The sequence below is a fragment of the Dreissena polymorpha genome, chromosome 8 (assembly GCF_020536995.1).
Source record: "Dreissena polymorpha isolate Duluth1 chromosome 8, UMN_Dpol_1.0, whole genome shotgun sequence".
NCBI lineage: Eukaryota > Metazoa > Mollusca > Bivalvia > Myida > Dreissenidae > Dreissena > Dreissena polymorpha.
The window spans coordinates 57,889,204-57,903,067 of record NC_068362.1 but is presented as its reverse complement, the minus strand read 5'-3'; the positions used below and the strand labels follow the sequence as shown (position 1 = coordinate 57,903,067).

The window sequence follows — 13,864 nt, the reverse complement described above, 5'->3', positions numbered from 1 at the left end:
TTTAATAAAACAAATAACGTTATGGTATAAGAATATTAAGCCAATGTAACTTTTATTTCAGTGTTAGATAATGACAATATTTTAATCGCACACATGTGTAACATAAAAAAGTTACATTGGCTAAATACACAAGGTGTAAAATGCCATAAATGAAGTGACCTCTACGCGCGCGTAGAGCACGATTTGCCGTCAAAGTGTCATATAACCAGATGCATAATTATAGATTAAAAGCTTTCTTATTATTACTGAAGTACATGGTGTATTATTTTTTTCCATACTTTATTGCATATATATACAACTTTTTGCGTGATATAGCATAAATGAAATACGTACTCCGACGTATTATTATTTGCACGTTTAATAGGCACTGAGCGAAATAACAAAAATATACATGTATTTCATTTTAAAATATTTTATTTCGACTATCGTTGAAAAAAGGGAATTAACCAACGATTTGAAGTTCTTCTGGGTAGGAATTAACCCATTTATGCCTAGCGTCTAGAAAAAGGCCTTGGCAAACAGCGAAGACCCAGATGAGACGCCGCATGATGCGGAGTCTCATCAGGGTCTGCGCTGTTTACTTAAAGGAATTTCTGTAAAATAAATATACTAGACGTCTCTAAATTTGGAAATAAATTGATCCAATTTAGAAGGATGGGAGATTCCACTAGGCATGAATGGGTTAAACACAAGTTCGTTAGCAGGAGTAATTGAACGACCAAGAGCAACGCAACTAACACACAGTTTGTATATGGAGCTCATGCATTTATTTTCATGCATACATTGTTATCGATGCACTCATAGTTATTGTTCATTATAAAAAACATTTCTGCTTAGCGGCAAAATGGAAATCGCTTGATGCAACCAGAATAAAATCAGAACAGCCTGCGAGTACCGGAGACTTGCAGTCTGTTCAGTTTTTTTGCTGTTTGCTGCTCATCAGTATCTAAAGGTTGGAAACGAATCCTTTAAAATGAATCTAGCATAAAGCTATTTTATTTTATTTTCCAAGGGACTACACATTTGTCAAAATGCGTTTCTGAGTAAAGGTTTAACCAAGAGTCTGTATGGTGAGCTCATGCCTTTATTTACATGTGTACATAGGTATAATACACGTGTGGTTGTTGTTGTAGGTTTAACCAAGGGACCCGAAGCAGCGGCATCTCCCGTCTACGCAGTGCCATTCCCGGTTGCAGGTTCTGTTACCGCTGTCATGGCAGTCCCGCTGGAGGGCGCACTCAACATCCGCTGTAAATGGAACACAATAACAAATGATTGCGTCGCACTCTGGAAATATGGGTTTAATGTATGTACTTTAAATTTCGCAAATATTATCTGGGACGATACTATTCACCTAGACTGGATTTTTAATACGAAGGAATTCCTTTACACCCCAAAAAATACTTAAAAGCGAAAACCGTCGTCCCTGATTAGCCTGTGCGGGCTACACAAGCTAATATTGTACGTGTATTGTACGTGTATTGTACAAGTATAAAACATCAACATCTGTTAAGAAAACTGTTTAAGGTTGTATAGGCACGGAAAACGGGGTTTAATGCATGTGCGTAAAGTGTCGTCCCAGATTAGCATAGGCTTATCAGGGACGACACCATCGGCTTTTATTGAATTTTTCATTTAAAGATATTCTCTTTTTACCGAAAATCCAATTAGGTGGTAAGTGTTGTCCCTGGTTTGAATGCACGGGCTAATCTGGGATGACACTCTACGCGCAAGCATTAAAGTCCTTTTTCCCAGAGCGAGGCTCATATAAAATGTCTTACTTGAGCACGTGCAGACATTGCGTATGCATTCCTTGTGGAAACCAGTGGCGCAGACCAGGTGTGTGCACTCGGTGCTAACATTGTTGGTGGGACAATCCTCCGCCGTTATCATGGCGACTGCAATTTAAGGGTAAATGTGGCAAGATGTAATACATATTTTAAACATGTTTACCACATTAATGTCCATAAAGTGGAGATTTAAAAAATGAACCTCTCTTTGAGAAATCAGGTCATAATGCATGTGCGTAACGTGTCGTCCAAGATAAGCATGTGCAGTTCGCACAGGCTAAACAGGGACGAAACTTTCCGCTTTTATCGATTTTTTCGTTGAAAGGAAGTCTCTCCTAAACGAGAATACAGTCTACCGATAGGTGGAACGTGTCGTTACTTATAAGCATGTGCGAAAACGTACAGGCTAATCTGGATGATACTTTACGCAATTCATTTAGCCCTGTTTTCCCAGAGCGCGGTTCATATATTCTTCATTTACGTAGTTGATCGGACAATCAGCGGTCGTTATTATACAATATATAAATGGATAGTTTGTAATTAATGTAAGAAAGTCATGTACATGAGTAAAGTAATATTAGATACTGATCTTCTTTTATTTCGTGCAGCAGCCTGTTGTTTTATGATTACATGTTTAGATTTAAATGGTTCCTGTAAGTTCAGTGCTTTATTTTCTTGAAATAAGTTATAAACATGTATGTAAATGAGCTTCGCTCTAGAAAAAATTGATCTTATCCATGTCCGTTAATTGTCATCCCAGATTAGCCTGCGCAGTCCGCACATTCTTATCAGCACGACACTTTCCGTTTTTACGGTATTTTATGTTTAGTGGAAGTCTCTTCTTAGCGAAAATCTAGAAAATGTCGTACCGGATCTAAAGTGTTTAAACTTCACCCATTAAACAACATTTATTATTTGATTGAACACACATTAGTGTGGGGAAAATTGCTGTCTTACTTGGGATTTAAGATAAAATTGTACGTAGTTTCGTTACTCAGTGTAATAGATCAAAACATATGGTTCGTGTTATTAAATATAAAATGTGCCAACTTACAAGCGTTTTTGTATGTGAATACATTCTATTTTTTATGTCACCCAGTCTATACTGGGAGGGGGACATATTGTTTTTACCCTGCCTGTTTGTTTGTTTGTTGGTTTGTTTGCGTCAAACTAACATTTGCGATAACTTTTGCAATATTGAAGATAGCAACTTCATATTTGGCATGCATGTGTATCTCATGTGTATCTCATGTGTATCTCATGGAGCTGCACATTTTGAGTGGTGAAAGGTCAAGGTCATTATTCAAGGTCAAAGGTCAAATATATGGGTTAAAATCGTCAAACTTTAACATTTGCCATAACTTTTGCAATATTGAAGATAGCAACTTCATATTTGGCATGCATATGTGTCTCGTGGAGCTGCACATTTTGAGTGGTGAAAAGTCAAGGTCAAGGTCATAACTTCAAGGTCAAATGTCAAATATATGGGGGGACAAATTGTTTCACAAACACATATCTTGTTTCATCTTAGATTTACCTTTATGCATTTTTATAAATCACGTTAGTCGAGCTCTGTGAAATTCAGCTGAAATGCATGTGCAGTCCGCACAGGCTAATCAGGGACGACACTTTCCGTTTTTATGGAATTGATCGTGTAATGGAAGTCTCTTCTAAACAACAACAAAAAACAGTTAAGGCGGCAAGTGTCGTCCCTGATAAGCTTGTACGGACTGTACAGGCTAATCTGGGACGACATTTTACGCACAAGCATAATTTCCGTTTTCCCAGAGCGTGGTCGCATATGGCATAATGTCCATTTGCGCATGCTCAATTATTAGAGTTGTTAATTTGTCCAATTGGCCGCAATGGTACTCTATAGTGTTTTTTCTTCAACACATTTTTAAATTTTATTTTATTTAAAGAAATATAGATATTGATTTTCAATCGCTGTGTATCTAAACGATACGATAAGGACATTACAGCAGTTATCGTTTCTTCTTTACAAAAGTTAACCTTGCAAAGGATAAAGAATCAATTAACTTACTATAGCAAACAGCTGCAAAAATTGCCACGAATTTCATTTTGATGTATCCAAGTTTTGAGAACAAATAATGTGAAGGCCCCTCTGACCCAGGCCGCCTTTTATACGTCTCTGATAACGCATAGCTCGTCTTGTAAAAGTCACGCAAATCACCCTTTTAAGAGATGTTTGAAATGTTTTCAATATGGTTTGGGACAAACGTGTTACCGTTAATGTGCAACAATACACCGCAATCGTGACTAAAATATTTAATGCGTCACAAATGAAAATAAGTAAATATGAATAATGCGAGCCTAAATCACGTGCGGAAAGTGTCGTCCCAGATTAGCCTGTGAGGTCCGCATAGGCTAATCAGGGACTACACTTTTCGACTCAACTTTTTTTTGTTAAGAAGAAACTTCATTTCAACGAAAAAAATGCACATGCATTTAGCCTAGTTTTCCTATAACGAGGCTCAACTGGGATATATTCGTTAATTTGACTTTGTTTAAGCCTAAAAAGTGTTGTTATTTTAGTAATCCGACATACTTTTATGTATGTATGTGCCAATTCCATGATGATTTGGTACTTGTTCGTGGAAAGAAAACGGAATGGCTATTCGGATGATTTATTTCATGTCCTTATTTACGAAAATCACAAACCAAATTTGTAGTATGATTCTACTGTATCATGTTTATTAGTGTTGATTCGATACAGAATTATTTTATTTTAGGAATCGGTGAAAAATCATTGCAAAATTGTACTTTCGACAGTGTGTGAGCAAGTTCCTTTAACACAAATATAAAAATCTGGCAGTTGTCCTATAAAAAGCGTATTGAATACAATGTGGAAATGGTGAGATCAACAACAATTATGTTGTAAAAGGGGGTTCATATTGTGGTGCAGTGAGAATTTCGTCTCAGTCTTCGGAAAATGTGTGTTGTTATTTGTTAATAATGCAGAACAATAAAACAGGTTTGTATTCTCGTTTATACATTCCCTTTTCATATAGAATATTACAGGATATAATTGTATGTATGTATAGTCCACGGCCAATGTCATGGTATAGATAGAGGTATGGTAAATTGAAGGAAAAACAACACAATTTGAAACAATAAATGGATTAAAAATACACATGATTCTTATATAGATATTGTTTACTACTCAATATCAATTTACATTTCAGATTACGTCAAATGCTTGGGATAACAAATGGCGGTGGGATCACATTTCGCATCTTGCACCCCAACAAAGCTGTCACAAAAGAAATTCGTATGTACGATTAGGGCAGTGTTTGTGAGACATACATGTATTCCAAATGCGAAAATCAATTATGCAGTATAAAGTATGATCGTTTTCCGTGAAACATATTTCATAGCAAAGCATTAATTTTTTTTACCTTTTTATAAAAAATCGATTAATGACTATGTTATCAATTTGTTTTGTCATATGTTTGATTCGTTTTTTTATGGAATGTCCTTTTTAATGACATGTTATTATGATCCATTAGACTAAATAGATTTGCATTTTTTTATAGAAAATCTCACAGAGATCAAGGATTAAGCCAGTATTTTTTTAAATTCCGGCTGTAACCTGAGTTCCGCCCGTCATCTTAATTTCGCCCGTACTCTCTCTCTCTCTCTCTCTCCCTATATATGCTATGAAACGTTAACGCAGCGATTCCAAAAAGCGGTTAACCCATTTATGCCTAGTGAACTCTCCCATCCTTCAAAATTGGATCAATTTTTTTCCAAAATTAGGAATGTCTAGTATATTTATGTCTATATTTAGAATATTTCTTACAGAAATTCCTTGAAGCAAACAGCGCAGACCCTGATGAGACGCCGCATCATGCGGCGTCTCATCTGGGTCTTCGCTGTTTCCCAAGGCCTTTTTTTCTAGACGCTAGGCGTAAATGGGTTAACGTTCCGATTTCACAAAGTGTAGTCACAACGTGACAACGTACCAGACTAATTCGGACATATGCTGGGACATACAGGGATTGCAGACCGCACACATGGACTCGTCGACCTCAACATATCCAAGTATGGAAAGGATTTCCTTATCTGTTTGTATTTGTTCATGATGAGTTACCTTACGTGCACCACGATATTTCACAATCGCCCGAATTTTTGGCACAAAGCAGAAGTGAAGGAAGGCGCACGAGCCGCGCTCTGGGAAAACCGGTCTTAATGCACGTGCGTTAAGTTTCGTCCAAGATTAGCATTTGCAGTCTTCACATGCTAATCTGGGACGACACTTTCCGCTTTCACAGTATTTTGTGCTTTAAATGGAGTCTCTTCTTAGCGAATATTCTCATAAGACGGAAAGTGTCGGCTCTGATTAGCCTGTGATTAGATTGCACAGGCTCATCTGTGACGTCACTTTACGCGCGTGAATTAAGTCCGGTTTTCCCAGAGCGAAACTCAATTATGTTCTGTTATCCTTGGTCTATGTCATGTTTACTCACATTAAACTGGACCCAACATAAGCAAACACGAGATAATTTCTCGTAAGTTTATGAACCTTAAACAACAGAAACAGAACAACGAAGAGCATTTTGGTGTCTAAAAAATTGCAGAAAAAAATATTAAAGGGAGACAAATTATTGTTCTTCTTTTACTTTTCTTTAAAAAAAGATTATAACAAAGAAGAAGATCATGAAGGAAACGTGACTGAAAGCCATGATGGAAACCTGACTGAAAGCCGTGATGGAAACCTGACTGAAATTCGTGATGGAAAACTGACTGAAAGCCATAATAGCAACCTGACTGAAAGCCGTGATGGAAACCTGACTGAAAGCCGTGATGGAAACCTGACTAAAAGCTATAATAGCAACCTGACTGAAAGCCGTGATGAGAGACTGACTGAAAGCCGTGCTGGAACCTGACCGAAAGCCGTAATGGAAACCTAACTGAAAGCCGTGACGGAAACATGAATGAAAGCCGTGATGGAAACATGACTGAAATCCATGATGAGAGACTGACTTAAAGCCGTGATGGAATCCTGACTGAAAGCCGAGAAGGAACTGACTGAAATCCGTGATGGAAACCTAACTGAAAGCCGTGATGGAAACCTGACTGAAAGCCGTGATGGAAACATGACTTAAATCCACGATGAGAGACTTACTGAAAGCCGTGCTGGAAACCTGACTGAAAGCCGTGATGGAAAACTGACTGAAAGCCGTGATGGAAACTTAACTGAAAGCCGTGATGGAAACCTGACTGAAAGCCATGCTGGAAACCTGACTGAAAGCCGTGATGGAAACCTGACTGAAAGCCATACTGGAAAGCTGACTGAAAGCCGTGATGGAAACCTGACTGAAAGTGGTGATGGAAAACTGACTGAAAGCCGTGATAGAAACCTAACTGAAAGCCGTGAGGCAAACCTGACTGAAAGTCGTGATTGAAAACTGACTGAAAGCCGTGATGGAATCCTGACTGAAAGCCATGACGGAAACCTGACTGAAAGTCGTGATTGAAAACTGACTGAAAGCCGTGATGGAAACCTGACTGAAAGCCGTGACGGGAACCTGACTGAAAGCCGTGATGGAAACCTGACTGAAAGCCATGCTGGAAACCTGACTGAAAGCCGTGACCAAAACCTGACTAAAAGTCGTGATGGAAAACTGACTGAAAGCCATGATAGAAACCTAACTGAAAGCCGTGACGCAAACCTGACTGAAAGTCGTGATGGAAAACTGACTGAAAGCCGTGATGGAAACCTGACTGAAAGCCGTGACGGATACCTGACTGAAAGTCGTGACGGAAACCTGACTGAAAGCCGTGACGGAAACCTGACTGAAAGCCGTGACGGAAACCTGACTGAAAGTCGTGCTGGAAACCTGACTGAAAGCCGTCAGTAGATGTATTTTAACAAATGATTCAATATAATTTTTAAGCATTTGTCTTAAATATCTTTGAAATGGCTAAATCATACACATATTTTATAATTGTATCAGGGGTCATAACAGGACCAGATTGCCAATCCTGAAAACAAGCCAGGGGTCTGGCTCTGCAGGCCACCAGCGGGGTCAAGGGGCAGCGCCTTTGTCAGGGGGATAAAGGGGGCTAAGTCCCCCGGACATAAATTGATTTAAATCATTTTCAGACCCTTCTAAATTGCATTTCCAAGCAGTTTTAAATGCATTTTATTATAGCAAAAGAAAGATTTTTTTCAAGAATTTACTTATATTTTTCAGCATAATATTATACTACATTAACCAAATATTTTGAAAAAAAAATCAATACAGGAAAAATTGAAATAAAAAAATAATCATTAAAAAGTACAACCTTAGCCCATAATATAAACAGCACTAAATAATATCACATAAATATATATAATATTAACGATTTCCACCTAAAAACTGATGCTGTTACAAGAAAACGTAATCATAAATTATTCGTCAAGTGGCTAAATTTACCACCCCCACACACCTGTTCACGCAAAGTAAGATTCACGGTTGTTTTCCTTTGTTCCAATGTCACAGTTTATCAAATTAATCGTTTATGTAAAGAAACAATAAAAATATAAAAAAGTTATTACGTTTATAAGCTTCTTAACATAGGTTACGTGGTCAAAATTTACCTTAAAACTTGGGATTTTTTCGTTGTTACTCCATGTTTATAAACGCATTGTTGATTGGAATTCACAGGATAAATACTAATGTGTCTTGTTCTGATAAAACTGGGCATAATACATGTGCGTAAAGTGTCGTCCCAGATTAGCCTGTGCAGTCCGCACAGGCTAATCAGGGACGACACTTTCCGCCTAAACTTGATTTTCGGTAAGGAGACTACACAGGCTAATCTGGTACAACACTTTAGGCACATGAATTAAGCCCAGTTTTCTCAGAACACGACACTAATAAATTTTATGATATCAGCGCAGGAGTTATCTTCTGTAGAACTGAAATAAACCAAGAATCACTCCTTACCCCCCCCCCCCCCCCCCAACAAAACTCGAATTTTTATTGATCTCAAAAGTGACCCTGGTGCCTTGAAATCCGGATTTCCGGATCAATCCGGAATATTACAACCCCTGTTGTATAGAGTAATTGTGTGGACTTCAATCTGTGACGGCACTTAACACACACGCATTAAGCACAGTATTCCCAGAGCAGGGCAATCTGTGACGGCACTTAACACACACGCATTAAGCACAGTATTCCCAGAGCAGGGCAATCTGTGACGGCACTTAACACACACGCATTAAGCACAGTATTCCCAGAGCAGGGCAATCTGTGACGGCACTTAACGCACACGCATTAAGCACAGTATTCCCAGAGCAGGGCAATCTGTGACGGCACTTAACACACACGCATTAAGCACAGTATTCCCAGAGCGGGGCAATCTGTGACGGCACTTAACACACACGCATTAAGCACAGTATTCCCAGAGCGGGGCAATCTGTGACGGCACTTAACACACACGCATTAAGCACAGTATTCCCAGAGCAGGGCAATCTGTGACGGCACTTAACACACACGCATTAAGCACAGTATTCCCAGAGCAGGGCAATCTGTGACGGCACTTAACACACACGCATTAAGCACAGTATTCCCAGAGCAGGGCAATCTGTGACGGCACTTAACGCACACGCATTAAGCACAGTATTCCCAGAGCTGTGCTCATATAAAGTTTGTTTATATGTGACGCACACTCATTATCAGAAGAGTGCTATAGGAGATATGTTTAAAAAAGACCATCGGTTTTGATATTTTTTTTTAAATATTTCATATAAGCAAAAGCATTGTTTTTAAATGTACATGTGTATATGCTCCAAGCGATGTATGTTGCGTTCCCCCAAATTTACAGTATGCAAATCGCCCACTATAGCGTTCTTTAATAGATTAATTGCCTTTACATTTGTGTAAACCTTAGCAACGCCCCTGTCTAAATATATTACGTGTAATAATACACATTAATTACTGAATAAAAAAACGTCTGTTACGACAACTATGACTATTATCAATATAACAATAATCAGTAAGTCACACAGTGATCTTTACACATGTTAGAACAATTACAGCACTGTGGTATTTTGTTTTCCATTTTTATTTGGATGATTTATTACGAATACATTATAAATTATTTCATACGACGTCGACGTTTCTAGCTAGCCTCCGATGTCTCCATAGCAGAGGCACCTGGCGTCCACGCAATGCCACTCCCGGAGACACTTGATGTCCGTAATGCCCACGCAGTCAGACTTGGTTGCGCATGCGTGGTTAACTGAAACCAAGGAACTGATAGTGAACTAAACAGGCAAATCAGGGACGACACGTTTGGCTTTTATAGATTTTTATAGAGTATTACAAAGGTTACCTGAGCACGTGCAAACGTTCCGAATGCATTCCTTATGGAAGCCGGCGGCACAGACCATGTGTGAACAATCTGAAGTGGCGTTGTTGTGTGGGCAGTCCTCACCCGTTACCAGGGATACTGCAACAAGTGTATGTCGTTTGCAAAATGTACAAAGCCGCCGTGGTTGATCAAACAACATAACTGTGCTTTTTATTGGAGCTGAACATCTCATTCTAATTGTGTTAAAGTTCGTTAGATCAAATGAGTCGCTTCATGTCAAAATGGGTCTTATTCCATGTGAGACCAGCGTAGCTCCAATACAGCCTGCGCATCCGCGCATTCTGATGAGGAGCTACATTGTCCGCTATAAAGTCATGCGACGGTTTGTGGTCTCATTAGCTGACAGGGTAGCGCCTTACCAGATTGCGCGTATGCGCGGGCTGGTATGGAGCTGCGCTGGCCACTTGTGTCATAAGACCCATTTTGTGTCACAAGACCCATTTTGTGTCATAAGACCCATTTTGTAACGTGGCTCAAATCAAACAAGTAGATGGTATCGATGGTTTTTATGAATTGAAGTTAGCTATGTATTACTGTACTAACGTTGAAATGGTAAATTTCACATTTGGTCATTAAAACCAAGGTCAAAAGTAGTTAAACTATAAAAGAGTGACTCAAAAGTAATCTGACAGACACTAGAGTCACAGGCACTCCGATGTCAGAGTGATCTAAATAGTTATTCATTATAACCTTGCATTATACATGTAAGATGACATGTGAGGATAGTCAAATTGATCGTATGTTGCTAATTAAAAATACAATAATGTGTTTTATTGTAATACTTGCAATGTTAACTTAATAAAGGTACCAACTTACCAAAGCAAACTGCCGCAAAGTATGCCACAATTTTCATTGTAAACAGTATCACAAATGCGATCGAATAGTTTGTGAACGAACATGTGATACTACATACCATATAAATGTGGCTGATAATTGCCCTTAGGTCACAATCAAGCCAATCTTTTTCGTAATACAGTATAACAATCACCTGTCGTTCGAGTAAATTAACCAGAAAGAAACACACATGGTACAGTTTGTGACATGCGTTAGGCTTGTCTTAGGGCACTTAAAGCACAAGGTATGTGACATATTTATCCCTAGTTTTTAACATGCGACAAAAGTACATTGTGACGTCGCATTGACTTGGCGTTGCACCGACTTTCAACCGCATAGACGTGACGGCGCCTAGATGTAACATCACATGGACGTGACGTCACTTAGACCTGCCGTCGCACAGACGTAACATCGCATCTATAGACGTGTCGTCGCATAGACGTTACACGACATAGAGGTGATGTCGTATAGACATGACGTCGCATAGACGTGACGTCGTATTTACGTGACGTCGCATAGACTTGACGTCGGATAGACGCGACGCCGCATAGATGTGACGTTGCACAGGCGTGCCATCGCATCGACTTGACATCGAATAGACGTCATATCGAATTGACGTGATGACGCACAGACGTGACATCGCATAGACTTGGCATCGCCATAGACGTGACACCGCATTGACGTGACGAAGCACAGACTTGAAATTGCAAAGACGCGATACGGATAGATGCGACATCGCAAAGACTTGTCTTCACAAAGATGTGTTTTCGCATAAACGTGAATTCCCATAGACGTGTTTTTGCATGGACGTGACGTCGTATAGAGTTGACACCGCCATAGACGCGAGGTCGCTTAGACGTGACACCGAATTGATGTGACGACGCACAGACTTGATATCGCATAGACGCGATACGGATAGACGCGACGTCGCAAAGACGTGTCTTCGCCAAGACGTGTCGTCGCATATACGTGATTTCGCGTAGACGTGTCGTCGCACAGACTTGACACCGCACTGAAGTGACTTCCTATATACGTGACGTCGCACAGACGTAACGTTACATAGATGTTACGCTGCAAAAACGTGTCGCACCATAGACCGAACTTCGCATAGACGTGTCTTGGCATAGCCTGTCTGTTTGGAATAGACGTTTCGCCGCAAAGACTTGACACGTCGCAGATGTGACGTCACATAGACGTCACGTCGCACGGACTTGTTGCACCATAGACTTGACTTCGCATAGAGTTGATAATGCATTGACGCGACGTCGCATCGATGTGTCATCTCATACACGTGACATCACACAGACGTGACGAGGTATATACGTGACATCTTAAAGACGTGTCGTCGCACAGACGTGACGTCAAATAGACGTGATGTCGCATAAAAGTGACGATGCATAGACGTGTCCTCGCATTAATTTGACGGTTTCGTTTATGTGTTTATTGTCAATGCATAGACAGAGTGGATTCGTTTAACCGGCGACATGCAACGCACAGAAAGACATGTGTTCATTGAGCCGTACAGACAGGTCTTGCTGTATGAATTCAACACCCATTAAAACAATATATAACAATCATCGTGAGATTATACATACTTTTACAGTTCAGAAAATATTAACTATGTCTATCTTTTCCGGTAAATAATACATATATATTTATATATATATCGCATAGACTTGGCATAATTATATATATATATATATATATATATATATATATATATATATATATATATATATATATATATATATACCAATACATAGTGCCAGTTACGCGGTCTCTGTAGTTTTCAGACTGTACTTACGAGGTCAATATAAAAAACGGGGTCTATATACAACCCCGCAATCTAGGCTCCTTTAATTACTATGAGGGGGGTGTAGGGGAGGTAATGCAATCAAATCTCACAATAAGGTCTTAAATCGAAAACCACAATCAGGTCTGAAATTGAAATTGTATATACCTCGCAAATAAGTTCGCTATATATTTCCTTGTATAAGACGTTAAATAAATGACGTATTTATATACAATAATTATAGTAGGTACCCCTATATACCTTAATTCGTGTTTATATCGGATAAAAAAGGGTATGGAGATACATGTATTTAAAGTGGGAACCCCATAACCTATTTCTAAATCAGAGACCCCGTAACTGGCCAAATGTGTGAATATATATATATATATATATATATATATATATATATATATATATATATATATATATATTATTGTACATGATTAGACAGAATACATAATTCCGACCTCACTCATTTACTTGTCGATCCCCGAGATACAAAAGTTTAGAAATGAATACCTTGCTGGCATGTGCTCAAATATTCTTGCTGATTTTGAGGTACATCACGTGCACCACAATGTTTCACAAGTGACATATTAACTCTTACATAGCAGGGGACACTTTCTGACCCCACCGGATTTCAATAAGAGATCCTCTTTAAACGAAAATTCCATTTAAAAAGCGGAAAGTGTGATAGTAAGGGGCATTACTTCAATTACCGAGAAGAGCTATCTCTGACAGAGATTTAAATAACCACACAATTTATATACAGCCTGACATTTCGTACAATATTTTGACTTTCGATCTTCATGAACGACCTTCAAAGTAACAATGTGATTACTTGTATTTGACCATTTACAATCTAGTTGATATTGAAGGTAGCAACATGGCTTTTGTTCAAAAAACGTTTCATACATGTTAACACATGTTAACACGTATGCCAAATTATTTTGACATCTTTAAATAAAAGGAATTTAAACAGCCGACGAATTTATTTTGACAACGTCATTATTTGACCTAACAGTTTGAATTGGATTATAGCCACATACTTTGTTGCTTTCGT

At 38.9% G+C, this 13,864-nt stretch overlaps 2 protein-coding genes across 2 annotated transcripts; both read right to left on the bottom strand.

Annotated features, from left to right (window-relative positions):
* Nucleotides 1-1,066: 1,066 nt before the first annotated feature.
* Nucleotides 1,067-3,948, bottom strand: LOC127841795 (serine protease inhibitor Cvsi-2-like). The gene is made up of 3 exons (XM_052370871.1): nt 3,835-3,948; nt 1,782-1,898; nt 1,067-1,248 (listed from the first exon to the last, which is right to left on the bottom strand). The coding sequence occupies exons 1-3, from the start codon at nt 3,869-3,871 to the stop codon at nt 1,136-1,138; spliced, it is 267 nt and encodes an 88-aa protein (XP_052226831.1). The 5' UTR covers nt 3,872-3,948; the 3' UTR covers nt 1,067-1,135.
* Nucleotides 3,949-9,850: 5,902 nt separating this feature from the next.
* LOC127841793 (serine protease inhibitor Cvsi-2-like) lies at nt 9,851-11,138 on the bottom strand. Its single transcript, XM_052370869.1, has 3 exons — nt 10,992-11,138; nt 10,137-10,253; nt 9,851-10,043 (listed from the first exon to the last, which is right to left on the bottom strand). Exons 1-3 carry the CDS (start codon nt 11,089-11,091, stop codon nt 9,928-9,930), a joined length of 333 nt encoding a protein of 110 aa, XP_052226829.1. The 5' UTR covers nt 11,092-11,138; the 3' UTR covers nt 9,851-9,927.
* Nucleotides 11,139-13,864: the final 2,726 nt, after the last annotated feature.

Bases quoted from the DNA above. Each gene is read 5' to 3' on its own strand.
- LOC127841795 (XM_052370871.1), bottom strand. From the start codon at position 3,871: ATGAAATTCGTGGCAATTTTTGCAGCTGTTTGCTATA. The intron at 1,899-3,834 runs GTAAGTTAATTG...CTTAAATTGCAG, and splicing joins TTTTGCAGCTGTTTGCTATA to TCGCCATGATAACGGCGGAG. The intron at 1,249-1,781 runs GTAAGACATTTT...TTCCATTTACAG, and splicing joins CAATGTCTGCACGTGCTCAA to CGGATGTTGAGTGCGCCCTC.
- LOC127841793 (XM_052370869.1), bottom strand. From the start codon at position 11,091: ATGGTATGTAGTATCACATGTTCGTTCACAAACTATTCGATCGCATTT. The intron at 10,254-10,991 runs GTAAGTTGGTAC...CACTTGTTGCAG, and splicing joins CTTTGCGGCAGTTTGCTTTG to TATCCCTGGTAACGGGTGAG. The intron at 10,044-10,136 runs GTAACCTTTGTA...CCTTGGTTTCAG, and splicing joins GAACGTTTGCACGTGCTCAG to TTAACCACGCATGCGCAACC.